This window comes from Micropterus salmoides, unplaced genomic scaffold (genome assembly GCF_014851395.1).
Source record: "Micropterus salmoides isolate LMB-PRFRI ecotype aquatic unplaced genomic scaffold, ASM1485139v1 Ms_hic_scaffold_2, whole genome shotgun sequence".
In the NCBI taxonomy this organism is placed as follows: domain Eukaryota; kingdom Metazoa; phylum Chordata; class Actinopteri; order Centrarchiformes; family Centrarchidae; genus Micropterus; species Micropterus salmoides.
Window position 1 is genome coordinate 24,023,869 of NW_024041150.1, and position 22,796 is coordinate 24,046,664.

General features: G+C 39.2%; 1 protein-coding gene across 2 annotated transcripts in view; it reads right to left on the minus strand.

Moving 5' to 3' along the window:
* Positions 1–22,796, minus strand: part of LOC119912348 (glucosidase 2 subunit beta-like) — a 119,009-nt gene that overhangs the window by 22,867 nt on the left and 73,346 nt on the right. For both annotated transcript variants that reach the window (XM_038731497.1, XM_038731496.1), the window contains 2 exons: positions 17,800–17,869; positions 15,908–15,997 (listed from right to left, as the gene is read on the minus strand). In XM_038731497.1, the coding sequence (XP_038587425.1) occupies positions 15,908–15,997; positions 17,800–17,869 (160 nt within the window). The remainder of the gene's footprint in view (positions 1–15,907; positions 15,998–17,799; positions 17,870–22,796) is intronic.

Here is a 22,796-nt window from a genome sequence, read left to right on the forward strand (position 1 = left end):
CACATTTATACAAACTGTCCCCAGCTATCCTTTGCAAATGGGCAATGTGACACAAAGGAGGAAGTATCCACTGAGACGGACAAGGGGGTGGGGGTGGGGGGGTAACAAAGCCTTTGAGGAGAAGAGACTGACAGCGGTTGGAAATATAAGGCTAAGAAACAGCCAAGAGAACAAAGACAAAGAGAGGAAAGGGGAAGACAGAAGGATAAAAAGAAAGAAAAGTGCGCAAAAGGGAGTGGGATTGAATAAGAGTGTGCTGGTGGTGATGCTGAGCACATGAATCACCAACTGAACAGGCCGCGAAAATGACAGATGATGACGTGCAGCAAGGGGGACCACTGGGCAGAGGACGCAAAGGATAAGAAAGAAAGAGAGGAGAAGATACAACTTGGTGAGTCACCGATTAAACCTTTGACAATAATTAGAAGGCTGGTATGAGCATCAGATCAAAAAAGACAACAGTGATCCACCCAATCGGGTCCTGAACTCACAGTGCCCCCCCCACGATTTGTCAGCGTCAACAATGCAGCTCCGACACCAGCCATAATAACTTGGTACCACTGTGTCACAGTCTTTGGCAGGTGTTCTGGGGCCTGAAGGTACACAGAGAATAAATACCTTAGATGCGACCACTTATTCCTTCAGACAGTATTTCACGCGTCACTGGATTGGACTGCTCGCTCAGTTCACTCGGAACAGCTAATCAAGTTCTAAACCGAATACTTTCCAATTGAAGCTAATAAATTTAGATAAATGTAACAAGCAACCACAGAAGTCTTTGTGTTTTCTAGTGTGCAGTGACTATAAGATATAAGAAAAGTGGAGAAAGCTGTGCTTTGCTCACCTTTAAGGGATACTTTTGTAGGTTTGTTTAAAACCTTTAAGATCATCTGAGGAACTGGGTGGGTGGATATTTATGTTGTTAGTGTGTAAGTAATTAGTCTATGAACATTATTACTGCATTTAACCGCTTTCACTATCTCTTTTACTACATTGTCACCCTGTTCAAGTCTATGCAAAAACTCCAATAAAGAAATTTGGAATAAGATCATCTGAGTCCTCATGTTCTTTGTCAACCTGTTCTCACTCTCAACTCGTCACATATGGACACATGGTCAAGACCCGTTGGTGTCCGTTTGTAACGCACTTGGGACCCCTATAGCATCATAGTTCAACACACTTTGAACGGTAAAGGTAGGTATATGATATTTAACAGAAAAGATGAGGGAGGTGTGGTTGGGGTTACGCAAGTCTTGACCAAGCGCCCATATGTGACGAGATGGGAGTGAGAATGTGTTTTGTCTTTGTCCGAAACTTTTCTCTAGCGATACTGTTCAGATCTAAGTACAATGTTATTATTACAGATGGCAAAAGAGGCCAAGTTGTTACTGTATAAACCATTATTATTCTTTTACAGTCCATTGTTAATTACAGATCTGACACAGGCACCCAATTGGTACTCACAAGGGCTATATAGAAAAGAAAACGAGATGAGCATATTTACTCCCCAGTCATGAGAGGAAGAAGGAGAGGCAGCAATTAAGCCCATCTCCCTCTAGACTGCTATGTGACGGCGTGGGTGTAGTTCACTGAGAGTGACATGGCAAACTGCAGCAAGGGCAACACTAGCTAATTGGTTTACAGGTAACACTGTGTACACTCAGCTGGCATGCCAGAGGTCGAAGGTGACAATATAGGAAGATAAAGTGACGTGGTCAATTGTTTGGTAGCAAACTTTAAGGAAAACTGACACTGTTCATTTTGACCGCATACAGCAAGCTTGGGTCACACATCCATAAATGTCTTTCAATAACAGTGTCAATGCTGTATAACGTTATATATACTCTCGTTGGTTTATTTATTCAGTCACCTTTGTGTTGTTGATATTTTATTAGTTTGACATAAACACCTATATTTTTAATGCACACATGTACTAATATGTAAAACAATTTTTTAAATGCTTCTGATAATAATATTTAGGTTGAAACTACACTGCTCAAAAAAACAAAGGAACACTTAAACAACACAATGTAACTCCAAGTCAATCACACTCCTGTGAAATCAAACTGTCCACTTAGGAAGCAACACTGATTGATTGACTGATTTAGTCCAGGTCTGGGAGACCATCCACCACCTCATCAGGAGCATGCCCAGGCCACACACACTACTGAGCCTCATTTTGACTTGTTTTAAGGACATTACATCAAAGTTGGATCGGCCTGTAGTGTGGTTTTCCACTTTGATTTTGAGTGTGACTCCAAATCTAGACCTCCATGGGTTGATAAATTTGATTTCCATTGATAATTTTTGTGTGATTTTGTTGTAAGCACATTCAACTATGTAAAGAAAAGAGTATTTAATGAGATTATTTCATTCATTCAGATCTAGGATGTGTTATTTTAGTGTTCCCTTTATTTTTTTGAGCAGTGTATGTCAGATGCTACTGACTGTACATAAAAAGGAATCTGTGTTATTGTTGAAAAGGTGCTAAAATACACCATGGAAACAAAGGGTTAGGATCTCCAAAGTAAACAAGCTCCTCTTTCTGTTGAGCTATGAGTAATTGTGAGAGATAAAAATAATAGAAAAATTAATTGCTTTAGCACCTTTCACATGCACAAGGTGTTTTACAATTGAAAGCTAATAATACAGATATAAAGGGAAATGTCCTAGAGAGAGCAATATGAACAAATAACATCTGTCTAATTTGAAAGTACAAATAAATGAAATTAATATACTGCTCATTTTTATGGGACATTTTTTCTGGCTCTATCCTATTTATTCTCTTACCTTGGTTTATCTGCTATTGGCACTCCAACTGGTAACAACTAGCAAAGTGTATATACAAAAGAGAGTGACTGTCACTCCTATGAGAGTCAAATTCAGGACAGATTACTTGAAAATATCAGGTACTCACCACAGCCAGCAGCCTGTTAGCTTAGCTTAGCACTGAGAGTGGAGAGAGGGGATACTAGGCTGGAGTCTCCACTAGTTGCCTGGAAGGAAGTTACGGCTGTCAGGCAAATAGTCTGGTACATATCCCCCAGTATATCCACAACATATTGTCTTTCCACTTTTTTAAGGATTAAACGTAACGTGTTAATTAGTAAGCTATGAGAGGTAGTTTTTTTTATCTTCTGAAAGCTGTTTACTACCTAATCAGGTGCTGTCTGTTCATATTGAACAGATCAATCTTTTCATCAAACTCTTAGGTAGAAAACAAATAAGCTTATTTTCCCCAAAAGTTAAACTATTCCTTCAAGAGAATTGGGAGTAACAAATTTATTTATTCAGTAAATTAAAAGCTTTTTTAATTTCAGATTCACTAAATTGTAAAGAAGCAGTTGTGATTCAAACTGAATCACACATTTTGTTAGGTGAAGACACCTGATGTTTTTTTGTTTGTTTTTTTTTAAACTTGAATCAATAGTGAATCATCTGACCTGCTTGTAAAGTCTAGCGCCTGTCTGTACTTTAATCAGCAGATCCAGCTTCAAGCCCCGGTGTCAACAAGTCTACACCTTGCTGAAGTGTGTTTGGTGCAGGTTACAGCTGCAGCTACACCCCTGTTAGAGCTTGCCACAATGCCAATTTTATAGGTGACTGTAATGCTCTGTCTAATCTAAACTACAGTCCACACTAACTGACCAAACAGAAAACAAACAGCTATTTTGGATTATAGCCCTTACTGTAAAAAGCTGCATTGCACACTGTGTACCTTTTTTAGACATACTGGATAAGAATAAAATGGGCACCAGGAAAAGGGCATTCCCTCTTGGATAAGTGCTGAGAGGAGGTTTTTTTTTGTTCTGTTCTGTTTGACTCTAACTTACAAAAATGCAGAGCTAGTAATGCTACAACATATCTTATTGTGTTTGTTTGTGGCTGCTTCTTTTATGATTCTGCTGCCGTGTCAATGGTTTAATCTAAGCTTGCAATGATATCCTTTTATTTTACATTTTAAATGCCTTCATTCAAATGTTTTTTAAAGGTGTAATGTTGCAGTACTCCTATGAAACAAACACAACTCCCTTAGAAGAAAGGTTTGTTTAGAGAGAAAAATTAAAAATAGGAAATCACTAATCACTCTTTTGCACCAAGAATATAGTCCTTTACTCAAATAGCACAACTACATAAGGCAATGTCCTGAATACAGATCTAGAAGGTTTCATAAAGCCAACTGCACGACTGAGCAGATTATACTGTATGATTAATAAGCATATGCACCTTAATGTTTTTTCATACAATCAGAGATTGTTCAAGAATTGTATTGTTGTAACTGTAGTTGCTGTACTTTTATTAACTGTTCTTATTATAAGAACAAATGCCTTGTGGTACTACAGTGGATGTTTTTTTTTTTTTGTTGTTTTTTTTACAGGAGTGCATCTAATATAAGAGCACCTACTGTAGAACATGAAGGTGGGAGCGTGGCACTTTGATTAATGTGTTGGTGATGACAAAGTTCTGCAGTGTTTGGATCTCTCTCCTAAAGTAAAAGAGAGCTTTACTTTTAGCACCCAAATGGCCAGCTCATCAGGCCTCAAGTGGAATCAAATTCCAATACTACCAAACTAATATATATTTTGAAGGCTATTTAAAATTCCATTTCCAAGACTCATATCATTTCAAAATGAGCATCGTGATCATTGTTAGATTGGGTCAGTGCAATTCCTTTTAACTTGAAAAGCGAGTTGAGAGTTTGCAGCCCAAAGACCCAATGCCAATTCACCCTTCTACAACCAGTATAAAAGAAGGCAGACTCAAAGTAGGCCAATTTTTTTTGTTTGTTTACCTTCATTTTCCACATGGCGAACCACAGATGCAAGTTAATAAAAAGCCGTACAGTGTTTCTACAAAGAGTCTGACTGAAGTTCCCTTTACAGGCAGGCAGTTTATGATATTTTAGCCTTGAAATTTTTTATGCAGAGCTGAGAGTGCAAATGCAAAAGATCAAGAGAGATATAGATATAGATAGATATATATTTCATTTTTATCTTATTACACTTCGCTTCTGTGAAACAACTTGAAGAGAGAAGGTAAATGCACAGCAGAGACCTCCTTCCCACATAAATTACCCAGGAAACAAAACAATACAGAGCGAAAGAGCCTCTCTCCCTCAAAACATGCCTCAATTTATATGCGGAAAAATGGGAAACAAAACAAGCCAAACTTGAAGCCAATTTAGTTTTTAGAGCCATCACTAAGGGCAATGAGGCAAATAGCCTCTGGCAGATCACTTAAGGCTGCATTCTCCCCGCCATCTCTCAAAATGTTGCATTATTATTGCTACTATTTTCTTCTCGAAATAGGTAAAGGTTGAGGCATGTGGAAGATATGGGTTAGTGAGGGAAAACAGCTGGTCTTTATGTGTCTATCAAATGTCAAAAATGCATTAATTGAATTCATCATGGTGCTTTAAAAGTATTAAAATCCCACATACATACATATATACACTCACCTAAAGGATTATTAGGAATTATTATTTATTATTATTATTTATTAGGAACACCATACTAATACTGTGTTTGACCCCCTTTCGTCTTCAGAACTGCCTTAATTCTACGTGGCATTGATTCAACAAGGTGCTGAAAGCATTCTTTAGAAATGTTGGCCCATATTGATAGGATAGCATCTTGCAGTTGATGGAGATTTGTTGGATGCACATCCAGGGCACGAAGCTCCCGTTCCACCACATCTCAAAGATGCTCTATTGGGTTGAGATCTGGTGACTGTGGGGGCCATTTTAGTACAGTGAACTCATTGTCATGTTCAAGAAACCAATTTGAAATGATTCGAGCTTTGTGACATGGTGCATTATCCTGCTGGAAGTAGCCATCAGAGGATGGGTACATGGACATGGTCAGAAACAATGCTCAGGTAGGCCGTAGCATTTAAACGATGCCCAGTTGGCACTAAGGGGCCTAAAGTGTGCCAAGAAAACATCCCCCACCCCATTACACCACCACCACCAGCCTGCACAGTGCTAAAAAGGCATGATAGATCCATGTTCTCATTCTGTTTACGCCAAATTCTGACTCTACCATCTGAATGTCTCAACAGAAATCGAGACTCATCAGACCAGGCAACATTTTTCCAGTCTTCAACTGTCCAATTTTGGTGAGCTCTTGCAAATTGTAGCCTCTTTTTCCTATTTGTAGTGGAGATGAGTGGTACCCGGTGGGGTCTTCTGCTGTTGTAGCCCGTCCGCCTCAAGGTTGTGCGTGTTGTGGCTTCACAAATGCTTTGCTGCATACCTCGGTTGTAATGAGTGGTTATTTCAGTCAAAGTTGCTCTTCTATCAGCTTGAATCAGTCGGCCCATTCTCCTCTGACCTCTAGCATCAACAAGGCATTTTCGCCCACAGGACTGCCGCAGATTGTGAAATACTCAGACCGGCCCGTCTGGCACCAACAACCATGCCACGCTCAAAATTGCTTAAATCACCTTTCTTTCCCATTCTGACATTCAGGAGATTGTCTTGACCAGGACCACACCCCTAAATGCATTGAAGCAACTGCCATGTGATTGGTTGATTAGATAATTGCATTAATGAGAATCCTTTAGGTGAGTGTATACATATATACATGCAATAAAATGCAAATTAATTATTTAAAAATGATACAATGTGATTTTCTGGATTTTTGTTTTAGATTCCGTCTCTCACAGTCAAAGTGTACTTATGATAAAAATTACAGACCCCTACATGCTTTGTAACTAGGAAAACCTGCAAAATCAGCAGTGTATCAACACATCTATGCTTCTCTATTACAATGAAACGACACAGTAAAATTAGATTGTATTCTCTTGTTAATACTGAGATATTTATCTATAAATAAATAATAAAAAAGTAAATTTTTCTTATGTGTAAAGTACAGTAATGCATATTTGGTTTCTGGGTACCTTGCAATATTTGTTTTGCATTTAGACTGACTCTTGTCTGATACCTTTGTGTATTTTTGTATGGGAGAAGAGAGTGATGTGTTCTGTTTTTTTGTGTTGGGGTGGGAAATATCTGTGCCGAACTGAAATAGTGTTTCTCTGTAAACTGTGTTGTATAATCAAAAATTCATAAAAAAAAAAAAGTTAATTTTCTTTACATTTTCTACGTTAAAGCAGGGCTGCCACTTCTGTTTTTTGTACTTCCTGTTTTGTTTTGAATACTGCCATTTTCTAACTAATCCTTCATAAAACAAATTTTATGAGTTGCAGCTGGATTAGTGTGAAGATACCATGAGCTTTTCAGATAAATTCAAATGTGAGCTACTTTTGAAAATCACCAGCAGACATGCCTAAAAAGACCATTCCCGTGAAGTGATTACCAATAAAATATATTTAACAGAATGTAAAGGATCCTACGTAGGTGTGGAGCAAGTCGGCTCAAAATAATTTTACACTTTTCCTCCTCGAAAGGTGTAAAGAAATGGCGCTCACCACTAAAACGTGTCTAAACTCTACTTCAACATAACTCAAGGTGATAATTAGAGTTCCCACATTAAAAGTGAAAAGGAAGAACTGAGCCAACAATCAGAGGCTTTAAAACCTGGACAGTGACTGTGAAACATCTGTTCTCATGACACTCCATCTCACTTTAAAAGTTTTTAAGAGTATATATATATACATACACGCAAATAACAGGGCGCAGAACTTTGAGCGTAGCATTCATTCACTCACACACACTTACATGATTTACATCACTTAAATATGTAAATTTTAAATTAAATACTGTAAATATCTAAAAACAGTAGATGGAGATTTCATAACTACAAAGTAGAGGCACAATGGAGATGCCCTAATCTCACTTCTTCTCCGGTTGCCAAGTCTGAAACCAAAACTCAGTGTTTTAGCTAATACTATACTAATATGTATTATTTTCTTTTTAATTTAAATTTTAAATCAGTTTACTTTGTGGAAGTGTTGCAAATAATTTTCTAGCTAGGAGATAGCTGATTTGACATACTGAGGTTACATGATGACAACTGAGACCATGAGATGTGACTGAAAGCTACTACAATGACCTTAAGTTAATTTATTGATACTATGTGCGGAGATATTTAAATAAGATCATTCTTTTATGCTTAGACAGATGTAAATACAGTACTTTTTGATAACAGTATTCATTGTAGATTAGTGACATCTGGCTGAGACAGATAGCAATCTATTTTAACATTGGGTAGACGCCAGACATTGGGAGATCAAGGGTTTATACAGATTTGATCAATTAATATGTGCATCATCCTTTATGGTCTAAAGGTGATGGGATAACACCATTATGAATCCTATTTCTATGCCTAAATGGGATTTTTCTTTCCATAACTTCATCTCATCATCTGACATTTGAAAGAGAGAAATTTTCCATTGGAACAATCTATTACAGTCTTATTTGCTGTCTCGGCGTGCTGAATATTTGAAAAAAAGAGCAGAAATGGCTTTCTCAGGGTGAGAAGTTAAGATGTATTCCCTCTGGCTCTTAAATATCATTATCATTTACAAGTGTTTAGGTGTGGTAAATTGATGGGAGTGATCCATTTCAATAATTTGCACCATACCATCGGCACTCCTCAAAATACATATTAAATGGGTCAAACACCCTAAAGGTCTCGGCCCCATTTCCATGCATAAAAATGCTTGGGGTGACAGGTTAGTAGATCTATCACAGCAGTGGTAATGCAATCATAAATTCTACAGTAAATACAGACCTAAACGTTTTACAGGGTGGCTTTTTACAGCTCAAATGGTTTTATGCAATTATACTATGTTTGTCCAGTGAGTTTTATTGTAGACAACGCATTCATTTGTGTAGTTAAGTGTGTAACTGTTAAAAACAAGACCAGACCAGTGTGCTCTAGCTGGACAGAGGATGCAACATGTATCAGAAAGTCAGACCATAATGTTTAGGCCATTTTTTTTTAAAGCAGGCTGAACTGCTAAGTAGAAAAGTTGAGTAGAAAGTACTCATTGTACTGCATCCTCTAAAAGAAAAATATTTAGTAGTAAGACAGTAATTAGACTTTCAATGAAGTTCTTACAGTTGCTGAATTAGATCATATTAGATTTGAGCGGATAAGATAAACTCTGTTGATCTCAGCAGGAACTGCAAATGAGGCACAGCATGAAAAGAAATATAACACAAACACTGTTTAACTCAGAGATTGTAATTTATACACGAGACACTTTGATGTCTCTCTTTTTTTTATTGATTTTTACTTTGTGCTTAATTCTCTCCTGGGTCTCTCAGTTTCATTGTCCGTTTTACCTACAGCTTCAAACCTTATCACTCAGCAGTCGGGGAAATTACTGTAACTGTTCAGCCCTGTATTAAATTCATTAGATTTTTTGTTAGACACATGAATGCATCTGCAAGCAGTGACATACTTTCATTTGTCTTATTCATAAAATACCTACAATATTGATGCATTAGCACTGCTTGACTTAATACAGTATATAAAGGAAGGGTGGTGGCCAGACCAATCCTTAGAAAGCGCGTGAAAACCTTTTGCCCAAGCTGACCCAGGCACAGATAAATGTATGGAAACTTATGAATCGGTGGCTAGATTTGGTGTTTTGGCAGCTTATGCACTCTCTGACTAAAATGTAATGCCTATGCAACAGCAATCAATTGGAAATGTAAGTTGTGCTGTTACAGTTCTAACAAAGTAATAATGACAATAACAATAAAGATGATTAAGAAACAGGAAGTCCTGGTGTGCAGTGACAAACGAAAAAATCTCTGAAAAGCTGACCCAGACTGTTTCAACACAACCAACCAACAGATACTCTGCTCACTGCCCACTTCTCTGGCAGCCAAACAAAGACTGATGAGATGTGATGAATTTATGACCCCCACCAGACACACATGCACTCACTGCCAGCCCACAGGTCTACTTGACCAACGGAAAACTCCTGCTACTTCAGATGGCCACCCCTGCTGTGGAATGGGCAGAATCTCCATGTGCTTTCAGTTGCTTACAGGAAGGGACGAGCATCTTGACAGCCAAAGGCTTTGTTGAATCACAATTGGGTGAGGGAGGCAGTGAGTCAACAGGAAGATAAACTGGCTGTGCTTTTCATCACGGCGTCTAGGAAAAATTAGGTGGACCAAACTTATTAGGAGGCAAATGTGACTAATAAATATGCTTAAGCTTGGAAAAGCTTGGGGGTGGAGTGTGTGAGGCAAAGAGGGTCTAATGGAACAAACACTATAGATTGCATTGTGGGAATTGGAGGAACCAGCTCTTTAAGAGCTTTACCAATGCTAGGAAGTTTTAACTCTAGGGCTTGTAGAGTTTTAAAGGCTGGTACATAATTTAAACAGGTTGCTCTTTCTTCCATATGTAAAATAATGATTCATGGTTATGTAAAAAGTCATTTAAAAGGCCCCTTTTCAAGGGACATTTTAATAATAGATGTTAAAAAATGTGGTCATTTCAGTTTACTGCAAATGAGAGGAATTAAAAGTCTGGTGATATTCAGTATTTTCCTCATGGCCAATAAATCACATTAAAAGACAAAAACCAACAATTAAGTGACTCTACTAAAAAGTGGCCTGATAGAGCTTCTTTCATTAAATTACAGCCATTTTAGGAAATGATTTAAACCTTTTTTTTCTAAACGAAAGTATGCATGTGTTTTAAAGATGTAGGTCTTCCGTTGGAACCAATGGGCTTGGGGCTGAGAGCCACAAACAGGGTAGAGAAGTCCTTAAGTATTGAGAAAGGAACTAACACATGGCTGGTTGTTGACAATAAGAAAGATATTTAAAAAATTATCGCCAGCCATATCTTTTAACTATTTCACAAATTTACTCAACAGTACAGAATGTATATCTTAAAGTGGGTGAATGCAATTTTTCTGCCCCAGTTATTGACAAATGACCAAACGTGACCTTTTGAAGTTAATTAATTGCATGAGCAGCTCATTAAGAGTAATGCTAAATTTCATGCTTTAATTTAACAACAGTGTCCGTGCCACATCTATCATAATTTGAGAGCTACTGGGTGTGACAAAGTGCTCATGCTCTAAGGCATGGATCTGCATAAACAGCCACGGCAGCACAAACACTTATATTAACAACATTCCAATTACGGTTAACCAGGCCTTCTGCCTTTCTGTCCCCTCGATAAACACGGGCAAACAAGGTTTCCATTTCATTTGTGTGCATGCATGCATGCATTTGTCTGTTGTTAGCTGTAGTCTGGGTTGCTTTCTGGCATTACGTCAATTTATAATAGCAGAAAGCCCTCATGTTGAAGCTAGGCATAGTGAATGACTGTGAACACTGAAAGCTCTTCTGTTAATTATTTGTTCTCATCTCCAGGAAAACTGACATGGCAGATGCTCTTAAAAATATTATTACCAGCAAAGAGTTTACTGAACACCTGCCATGCATAGGCAGACAGCAAATAACATACTGTCCCAATGGTCCTGTCAAACCCTATTTGCAACTAGATAATACTGATGGCACAGCCGTTATGAAATCTACCATATATATGGCTCTTCATTTCCACGTTACTCTTCCATCCAGGACTTCCATGGATTATATCAAATTTGAAACAGCTCCCTCTATGCTATCCTGACGCAGCCTCTTTCTTCCCTAGGAGAAGCCAGTGCACTGTTAAGGCCATGTGATGTTCTAGAGACAGTTGGAAGTGTCACTTGTGCTGCATTATCCCTCTCTCTTCTCTGTCAAAGCTGAACCACAGTGGCGGGCATGACTCACTGAAGTGCTGTACTTTCTAATGACACGAGAGCGGAGGCTGAGTCAATCTGACCTGACAGTCTTGCATAAATCACGGCCCTTCGATTTAAGTTGCATTGAGGAGTGTCAACAAATCCATGGGAGGAATATTAGACGCCGCTGTAGGTAGGGACTCCGCCTCTGAGAACTCATTATGGGGTGTCTTCCTTCATGCTGTGCCAGGCTGTGTTGACTGAATTGCCAAGCTTATTTCTGATTCACTGGCAGAAGCCTGAGTTTTAAATTCCCGACTTGTGATAAGAGCCCACCAGCACCCTAAAGACCTTTTCTGGGGAAACACATGGACTTTTAATGGGTGATTTCTTGGAGGTGAGCTGCAATAGCCTGAATGTGATGTAATGTAATAAAAAAAAAATTAAAAAAAGGAATAAATAACAATTCTGTCCTGGAGAGAGTGTTAATGCTCCAAGAACAAGGTCCCTCTCTAAGCTTTTATTCATGTTGTTTATGGACTTTAGAGAAACTGATGAGATGGCACTGTGGAGTGCGCTACTACACGGCATTTAGTTTTTAATCTTGCCGTTAATCATTCCACTTGAAAGTGTTCGACAACAAAAGGCTGTATCCCCCCACCTCCCTTTTAAATGAAACTAATTATGTTCCTTTCCCTGGACAAACAGGAGAAGGCTTCAAGCCCCAGTTTGTAGAAGTGATTCACACCATCATGAGGCAAGGCAGACACAACGCTAAAGAAATAACTCAACAGAGGATCCTCCTTCGCAAAGACAAAAGGAGAAATCTCAGCTGACACTCTCAGATAGAAATGAAACACACTTTCAACATTAACAACTTTGGCCTGCAGTAACAATAAACAGGACCAAATCCAGTTTCTGTGAATCTCCTGAAAAGCAATCAGCTCTTTCTATTTCCTTGCTCTATTAGGGCTGTCTGATACATTGAGGTGCTCCACACGTGTCACTGCCATCAAATGATCCTCAACTGGTAGCATTTCAAACCTTTTTGCTGCCACACACTACACAAGCACCAGCTGAATTCCATTCATTGAAGTAATGCACCGCTCTGACTTAAATTACAGATTAGGGATGCACAAAATGTTTGGCCACTGAAATTAATCGGCCAAAAATAGCAAAAAAAAAGCACTTTCGGTGTTCGGTGTAATAAGTCAAAAGACTGAAGAAATTTTACCGAACAATTACGTTGACATGCTGGCAGAGTGGAAGCATTTTAAAGTGTCTGAGAAAGACACAAAAATTGCCGTTTGCGGGCACTATTCTGCTGAATTGTCTCCAAGCACATCCACTCCATCTGACTTCTTAGAAAAGGCAACAAACTGTCTGACCCACTTTGAGTGTTTCTGTCACTCGTTTCTGAGAAGGCAATTAAGCTAGCTGCACCTAAATTTGGAGTGCACACGTATTCAAGCCTTTATGGTAACTGAAACGGACCAGTGCGAGCTGACTGGCAGGTTAGCGACTTTATCCAGTCATTTTCTCTCTTTACAAAGACAAGTGTTGCAGTACGAGAGTCCTACCTGAAGAGAGACTGTGAAGTCTTCAACCACATACAACATTAATCAAACTGGGTCGGACTTTCTATACAGTCTATACAGTATGGAAATAAGATTAATTGGATTATATTCATAGAAAGTATACACAATATTACAGGTGTACATTAAAAGTAAACGGACACATGTAATTTACTTTACCGGACCCTCTCAGGCCTCGGACCCACCCACCATAGTCTCTCCAAATCCTGTGGGAAACACTGAGTAAAAAGCACATTTTAACTATTTAATCTATGCAATGGTTAAAAAAAAAAAAAAATAACTGGAAAAAAATGTGAATGTACTTGTTCGGTATTCAGTATTTTGCAAATCTTTTCATTATATTCGGCTTCGGCTTCGGCCAAGAATTTTTTTCGGTGCATCCCTAATTACAGATAGACAGCATTTCAGCTCAGCAAACTTTTGGGGCCTCAGGCACTATTCTCCCATATTGGCTTCCACTGGAAGAACAAAAAAACAAGTGGGAGCGATTTAATCAAACATGAGAGATCTAAACACCAGGGAGGGCGAATGAAAGATGGTTTCAACAGATGATCAAGAAGTTGGAAAGAGAAATGTGTGATTCTGTTCCATCATTGGAGAGGACCCGCCTGAAGTTCTGCTAGTTTGCTACTCAAGGGCATGGGAGGGAACGCTATGGAAAGCCGTTGGTTAATGTGTCTGTCAATGTCATGTCTTTTCAGGATCACGGTTCAAGGCAAACAGCAAGGATAAAGGGGGTAGGGTGGAGAACTGGTACATTGCTGAGAGGGTGCTGGTAGGTCAAAGAACCTTCAACTTAGTTGACACTAGTTGATATTGTGCTCTTCAGTGAGTTGAAGGATGAAAAATAACATGGAGTGTATGATACTAATAGGGTAGGGAAAGAAAGGTAACAGAGAACAGTATGGGTTTCTGTGCAGGATGGGGATGAGGGTGTGACAAAGAGGCAATATATTTGAGTATTTTAGTATTTATTAGTTTTTTACTATTATAACCTCAGACAGAGCTGATTTGGATTGCTTAATTTGTTTGCAAGACTACAAACTGTAGTTAACATTATTCTTGTTACTGTTGCAGCGTCAGTCCATGTATTCCTTTCTGGCACAGTAGCTAGCTTACTACGTCAACATTAGCTCCATGAGCTCCAACTGACTTTTTATGTAAAATGAGAGGCTGTAAAAGGGGCTTGACTTAGATGATTTTAAGCTAAAAGACTGAGACTAAAGCTTGCTTTGCGTCCTCACCAGTTGATGATCAATTTAGAAGACAGAGTAGGTCTAATTAGTCCTGGTATTATAAGTATGATAGTAAATATGACCCTTATTTCATTCTAACATAAACCTGTTTAAGTGCTTACCTTACATACTTGCAAGACAGAGGGTTAATTTATTCTTTACTTTATTTATTTCTACACATTTTTTTTGTCTTTCCAATGGCTAGTTAGCTGGAAATGCTAACGTTTGCTGATACACAGTCTTTAGTCCATTCCTTTGGAAAGACAAAAAAAAAGACAAGACCCTGATGAGGAGAAACCCAAGCTTGGGTGTTTGTATGATTGTCCAATTGCTGTTTGGGGGAGGGGTTTAATTGTATATTCTTGCGTACATCTGCAGATGTAGCATTCAGCCATTACCATAATTATTTCTTGCCCACTCTGGCTCTCTTCTACTTGTGTCTCTACAACCTGTGAATTTGTTCATTTTGTCCTTTGCATTTAGAGAAGTAAAGGAACATTCATATCACAGGAGCCTGGCTCTACATCCCTACCATATGACATTAAAGCATCTCCATACCAGTGTGCAATATTGTTATCTAATACTCTCTACTGCAAAAAGACAGATAGATTTTTCTGGCTTATGCACACTTTCCTTTTCAGATTTTGCCTTCTAAATGGCAAACTAAGCAAACAAATCACACTGGTGTATAAGGGCATGGGAAAACCACTGATTCCAAGGATGTCTGAAAAATGTATTTGCAGTGCAGATCTCAGTGCAGATCTCAGATAATTTTCTTTCAAAACTGCAACCACCCACAAGCTTCTAAAGCTCCAGCTGGCAAGCAATCCTGAGGAGAACAGATTCTACCGCAGCAGGGGCCATAGGGATGCAGCGGGAGAGAGTAAAAGAAGCTCATTCTGTTGATTAAATTTAGTTGATTGGCTTTCTCCGGGGTGACTTGGAGCTCACAAATTATCAACTTTAAATTGTGGATCTTTACTGATATGGTTCACATTTGCTACAGTTTTAGGACAGTTGCTTGAAATATGATGGATTCCAGCCTCTGGTTAACATACTGATTTTGTGATAGTTCTTTGAAACTATTTTACTTTTCTATCCAGTGGTTTTTATGGCTACCTGCAGTGCACTGGTATCGCACAAGTAATTGCTTTCCGTGATTTCCATTATTAAGAGTAGACATAACTATTAAAAGCTTTAAAAATTCATGAGAAACGCTGACAAAACCATTCAAATGTTGTTTTTTTCTGTTATAGCGTGTGTGTGTTTTCGTAAGACATTATTATAATGAAAGCGTATTTTTTATACGCAACCACACATTTTAGGACTAGTTTCCATATTAATGCCAGACAAAAATAATAATAAGCATATAAATAAAAAAAAAGTAATGAAAATTCTGTCAATACTTACTCGTATACTTTCAGCTTATAACACTGGCTGTTCAAAAACAGAAACTCCCAGTCTGTTCCATAGTCTATGGTCAGCTTCTTCCGGAGATCACTGAGGACACAACAATAAATATATTAGACCATGAGCACACTTTAAGCTGTTTTTTGTTTTTATTTAAATTATTTATTTTATTGTAAACATGTATGTGACACTGTTGCAAGAGATAAGACAATTAACAGTTGCATCTGAAAGCGTGGTACTCACAAACAGACAGAAAGTACACTAGTTTTGTAGCAAATAACTTCAGGTATTATAATGTAAAAAGGTTTTTAAAATACGCCTAAACTCAAGTTATGTAATGGTACAAACTCTGCAGAAAAACAGCACACTTGCTCCTTTTCATCTGAGGGAAACAAGAGTTGAAAATTCTGGATAATAATAATAATCTAGATGACTCCTAACTGTGCTGACAATGTACCTTTATTTTCCTTCCTGCTTTTAGTGACTGACGTCTTTGATAGTGTGTTGATGAGGTGGCCCTTTAAAGCCCATTTCTATGCAGCGTCTCCAATTATCTGAGCTGGTGAGGGCTGCTTTCCTTCACTAATCGCAAATAGGGGAACTGAGCCCTATCTCTAACAGGCGCAGACTCTTATTTCCATATTCATAAACCAGAATTGCTAATGGGGTTAACAAATGTTTAGGGAGGGTGATTGTTTCGCTTGAGATTGATATGGTAAGGTGGCATAGGGGATGACGAGGGTTGAGAAAAGCAATGCAGCTTGTATAACTGTGTGTGTATGTGATTCTCTGTAGGGAAGGGGTCATAACATTTGTGGAAACTGCCCTTTAGAGCACGCTAGAGGAATAAAAACAAGGAAGGGACTTTCATGCTAGTTCCAAAAGGTATGAAGACACAAATGCACTTGCACTTGTATCTGCATACTGATAAAGGACATGGCCTGAGGGGGGTCTCCAACACACATAAGTGATAGTGAGTAATTTATCCAGCAGCAATTAGAGCAAGGTGGACAATGAAAAAATAGAGCACCGAAGACATGCCAGCTCCTTTTCCATTCTTCCCCTCGTGCAGGCGTTTATTTAGGGTGGGTTGACCTTTTGGTAACTGCCATCACTGTGGTTGGCTCTCCTCTGCCCCTACCCTAATGAACAGTTTGCAGGCCTAAGGGCCACAGTAGCTACTTATCAGCTATCGCTGTCTAGCTCAGAGCTCTGTGAAAATATCTGAGATGGAGCAAAGGCATTTAATAGGAATTGTCATCCAAACCTGCTCAGGCCTTTGTATCGGTCTCAGCTGTTTGGGGGTGTACATACTGTCATGTTAGGAAGGTATCAGAAGTTGAAAAGAATGCCACAGAATCAATGTTTAATATTTTAATATTTAGAATACAGCATTGGGAGGCTGAGAGATTTTCTGGATGGAAATGCAAGTACGTAGCTAATTGGTTGTGACAGGAGGTCATTTTTTACCAGTTAATACAAAATCATCACTTTTGCCACATTAATTTGTGCCATGTCTGTCTTTAAAAAAATGCCACCAACAAGTTAGGATAGCTGATCCCCAGGCAGACACTCTTCTGCTCAAAGTAAGTTGAATAGGCCTACCAACTAGAGCCCAGTAGGCAGCCAATAGTGTTTGTTTTTCTTCATTAAAATTAGCCTAAGGTCTCACACAGTGCAAATTAATTTACTGCGCAGCTTTCACTGCTACTTCAGCAGAGAAGGATGGAGTCTATTTTAAGGCCTGGTTACATACCATGCCACTCTGCTTACAATAATATAGCAATGTGAGAAGCAAATGCATTGTCCACATTAGGTGCAAAATGCTGAGCATTCGCCACCAGTATGTGACAACGGAAGCTGCTTCTATTTCTTTGTTATTCTTCCCTTACCTAATTTCCATGTTGACCGTCTCATAGGCTTCTTCTACCTTCTTCAGTTTGGTAGCCTCCCACTCGGCAGCTAGACAAAACAAAAGGTCAGACAAATTAACAATGTGGAGTTGTTGCATCTCAACAGCTGCGTGTTGCCAAACAGTGGGCTCTTAATATAGGCTGTTATATCTAGGACTGGGAGAGGAGCAAGGCTGCATATAAACAGAAAAATCCCATTTCCAGGTGTTGTAACTGCCGAAAAAAACTCAGGCTTATTAGTCTCTTCACACTGACAATTGTGTTAACTGAGAGGGAAAAGAAGTAGAGGGAGTGTGAGCGCAGCAGCGGTTGGCACAATGACAATATGTTTGTCTCTCTTTGTCACACTAGCATGTTCTAGTATGACAAGATGTCAGACTCTAGTGGAAAGCTAGAGATCTTCACAGTCATTTTAAATGATTGTGACATGTAAAAAGAAACATAACCATAAGTAAGTCTATATGTACAACCCTGTCGTTTGCATATTTTACCACAGCATGTAATTAAACACAATGCAATGCCTAAAATAGTCGATGTATGTGTCAGTCCAGAAACAATTAGTCTCGTCATTGTTGATCAAAATAAATTGGAAACATTTCAATAATTTATTAATTGTTTAAAGCGGCAATAATTCAATAACTGATGTATTTTTGTTCATAACCATTTCAAGGATGGCTCTGAAAAAAAATCTGATGTGCCTTTTACAACCGTTTTCTGATTTTAGAGACTAAACTCAAGTCGCAAAAAAAAGAACTGACAGCGAATGGACCCAAGAATTTCACTTCTAAAATCCTCATATACCTTAATGGGAATTAATAGCAACACAGGTGATGCCTGGAAATGTATTCAAATGGATAGTTTCAATCTCAGTTGGATCTCAGGTCAAAATACCATGTACAATGCTATAATGGCTGAGAGACAATAATACATCCAGTACGTCAAAAAAATCCCAAATAGTTGTAAGTTACATTAGAGGAACATTAAAATATTGTCTGTCTGACGTAGCTTAGAGTCAGTGTGCAGGCATTACTTTTGTCTTGATGCCGATTTCCATTAGACTTAGCACCTACATCCAATTAAGTCATTGGTTATCTGTTATGGATCACTTTTCAAGAGAGGCTAACACGACCGTAACAGAGTAATTTAATAGGTGAACCATGGTGACGGCAGTGTCTTTTCACTGGAGGATTAAACATGAACAAAGAGGCTGAAAACCTGAACAAAGACAAGACGGCAGAAAACGGAAGTGAAGAAAAGGCTGAAAAGACTCCAGTTTAAGGACCTGGGGATTTAGTTGGGTTCCTGGATATGGGCAGGTTCATCTCTTGTCGTTGAGGAAACTCTCGCCGGGGCCCGGCGCCGTGGCAACAGACAGGAATGTGTATGCGGTAAGGACTGTGTGGGAAGCTGTCACAGCCCTGGCCTGAATACCAATTAGCATGTTCCTTGCATGTGGTCTCAGCTGGTTGCCCATAAAGATACCCACCACACAATTCCCCCAGCACCTATTTGTACAGATGTGGTGTGTCCAGGAGGCAAGCTGTGATTTGCCATGCTGTAATGGCTATTTTTATAGCGCCAAGAAGTGGAGATCTGTCCCTAACTCACCCCCCTCAATACCCTCAAACTCTTTCAGAAAATCGCATTCATACACACAAGAATGTTCTCTCCAGTCCTCTCTTGCATACTCTCAGATTCACACTGTTGCCCTATCTCTCTTCCTCTCTCTGTCTCACAGACACACACACACACACACCAATCATCAGGCTCAGCAATGACAAAAGGAGACGCAGAATCCCAAGTGGGTGACATTTGACCCCTTGCAGCAGCCCAGTCGTATTTGGAGGGAGTGGTGACGGTAAGGGGGCAGCTGAGGAGGGAGAAGAAAGACAGAGAAAGCAGCCAGGCGTACAGAAGTACCCAGAGCAGGGAACACAGGGCGAGGAAAGCCTCTCGAATGACCTCTGCACCAGTCAGGCCGACATAACCTGAGGCCGATGTACAGTATACCAAAAAGACCTCATGCTTATGGTCTAATGACTGCACGTATTAGATTATCGGTCATATGTTCAATGGATGTCACGGCATCGCAATCACAGCGAGCACACAATAACTGCTCAAGCCTGTTTTTAAGGTACTCATGCTACATATTTTGTTATCGTGCACCTAAACAAAAACATAATGGCTCATGTTCTAACAGTTATTTCTCATCGTGCACAGGAGGAAAAAAAAAAGTTTTTCTTATACTGGTACTACTACATATATATACACTGGTATACTACTTTCTCTACATTTAGGGGGGTATGCATATGGAAAATGTAGGACAAATGATTTGAAAGGTGAAAATAAACTGACATTTTCCCACAGGAAGTGTACTGTATTAAGAGGTTTGAAACCACAGAGGCCGCGTACGAAAATAGAAAAGGAGGAATACACTGAACAGTATATGGCATCTTCTGTCAGAAATCTCCTGTGCATACATACCTTGAGCTGGAGACCTGTGATGCTCTGTTTACATGTAAATGGATCAATAGGCGAGGCAATTTCTCCGCAGCTCTAAGAAAAGAAGCCTGCGAGTGGTTGCAATGTGTGCCACGGCGATGCTTGACAACGCGAGGGCAATGCAGCAAGGCCACCCTTGAACCTCAACCTCACACAAGCAAGAGACACCTTTAGCTGGATTACGTTGACTGCAAGGCACATGTAGGAGTTTGCTTTGTTGTCTGTAACAGTCTGCTCTTTAAAATAAAGATCGTCAGCATGCTCAAGCTTCCACGCTGGTTCCTGCTCACTTTCCACCATAACCTCTTTTATTTACCGCCGCCTGTCATCCCCCTTTTTTCTTTTCATTTTGACTTCAGCGTTCTCCTCTCCTTCAATATTTTCAGCATGAAAAGTCTTCCCGTCACCCTCACCTCTCTCTCTCTCTCTCTTCAGTTTCATTCAGTCTGTCTCCTCAAATGACGAACTTGTTCTGACTGCAGAGTCGGGAGGGCTAAAATATAGGTTGAGGATTCCTGTAATGAAATGTTTGCGGCAGGTTGTAACAATTAACAAAAGGCCTTTCAGATACTGTCAACAGGGCTGGCGATCGCATTAATAGCCACCTGCTAGCATCAAGCACGACCGCCCAGAGGTACAAATTACTCCTTTTTTTCTCTCAAAGTAAGCTGTGTTATCAAAAATTAATTCAACAAAAGGTAACAAGAGAGGCGTTACATGATAGAAAAAAAGAATTGATGATCGTAAATAGAACGAGCAAACACCACAAATAGAAATTAAACAAACATTTAACTGAAATACAGACGTGCACTTGCATTTCCTTATGTTTTCTCTCTGTATCTGTCCAAATCTCACAAATGACTCTGAAACGGTAGCGCAGGCTGCTGGGAGTTGAGAGGAGGTCAATCTCGCCCCCTGCATAATCGTTGTGTTGGAGTGTCTGATTATATTAGGGTTGAGTGAATAACAGTAGCTGGCAGAAATAGCATCATGTTTTGAACCATCAGTACAATTCATAGCCCTGTGACTGACTCAGTTTGTATTCATTCTCCCACACTCTCCTGCAACTCGCTTTTTTATCCTCAGTGGTTGAAGGATAAGTACAGCACCACGACTAGGATGCAGTGAAATTCAGAATGGGCCCCATTCACTGTACAACTGCCATTATATCAAATTATATAAGCCAATACGGAGAAAGGCGAGTATCAATGACCATGCCATTGATTTGATTATTAGAATACAGTCAGATGTTTCAACTGTACTGATTTACATACTTAAAAGAGGACTGTTTCTTTATCTGGAACACATACAGTCTACGTACAGTTTATTGTGTTTCCCTTACATTAGGTCAATCACATAGTTAGTTACCTGTAACAGTAAGCAACATGAATGAGGGCTAGAATTAGTGCTGGAACAATTAGTTTATTGGTCAATTAGGAAATTGACCAATAAACATTTAAGCGATTTGAATCCGAGGAGGGTTAAATCTACTAGACTTGGTTGAAGGTACTTGAATATGTTTCGCCTCTCATCAAAGAAGCTTCTTTAGTCCGGGTGCCCTTGCTTTAACCCTCCTTGGATCACTATGACCTGGATGACTGAGAATCTTCACAGAAATGTCAATTTTTACAGAGCCTCACAAACTCTTTTTTTATGCAAGTGTAAAATGTTATTTTTGGGGGCTTTTATGGACTTCAAAATAGTTGTATTAATAAAAAAAAGCAGGTTAATCAATAATAGAAATAATGGTTAATTGCAATAATAGCTAGAATCATGCATACATCTAATTGGCTAATAGAGGGTATGCGCATGACGTCACAGAACGCAGTTACACTCACTGAGTGGCAGAAAGACGAGTAGCAGTGTTAGACTGAATCTAGTAGATTGATTTTAATTTGAGCAAATAATCACTTGTTTTACTCCCGGTTTGCTAAACGCAGCCATGGTAACAGATGTTTTGCCACTCAGTCCAGCGTGTTCCAGAAGGGGAAGTGACGTCAACACATACTCTCTATTGGAGACTGAAATGAATAAGAAATAACCTTATTTGTGTAGTTTGTCTGTTAAATGTTTAATCTGTACCAAGTCGAAGTGTAAAAACAGCACTTTCTGGTTTTACACTGTGTCATGTGCTGGACTATTTCTTGCCTGGGAGCAGTGAGCCACGAAGATGCCAGGAAACAACCAGAGTCACTGCTCCCGGCCAAGAAATAGTCTGGCACATAACTCCCTGTTAGCGTATCTGTTTGCCCCTAGCTTCCAGTCTTTCTGCCAGGCTAAGCTAACCAGCTGCTGGCTGTAGCTTGATTTTTAACACACATATACTGTATAACAGACAGATATCAATCTTTCATTTAGCTCTTGGCAAGCATCTTTCTCAAAATGTCACACTATTCCTTTAAATAACATACTATAACTTTTTCTATGTTTCAGCTAAATGTGGGATTGCTGATGTTTTTAACCCCAATTAAATG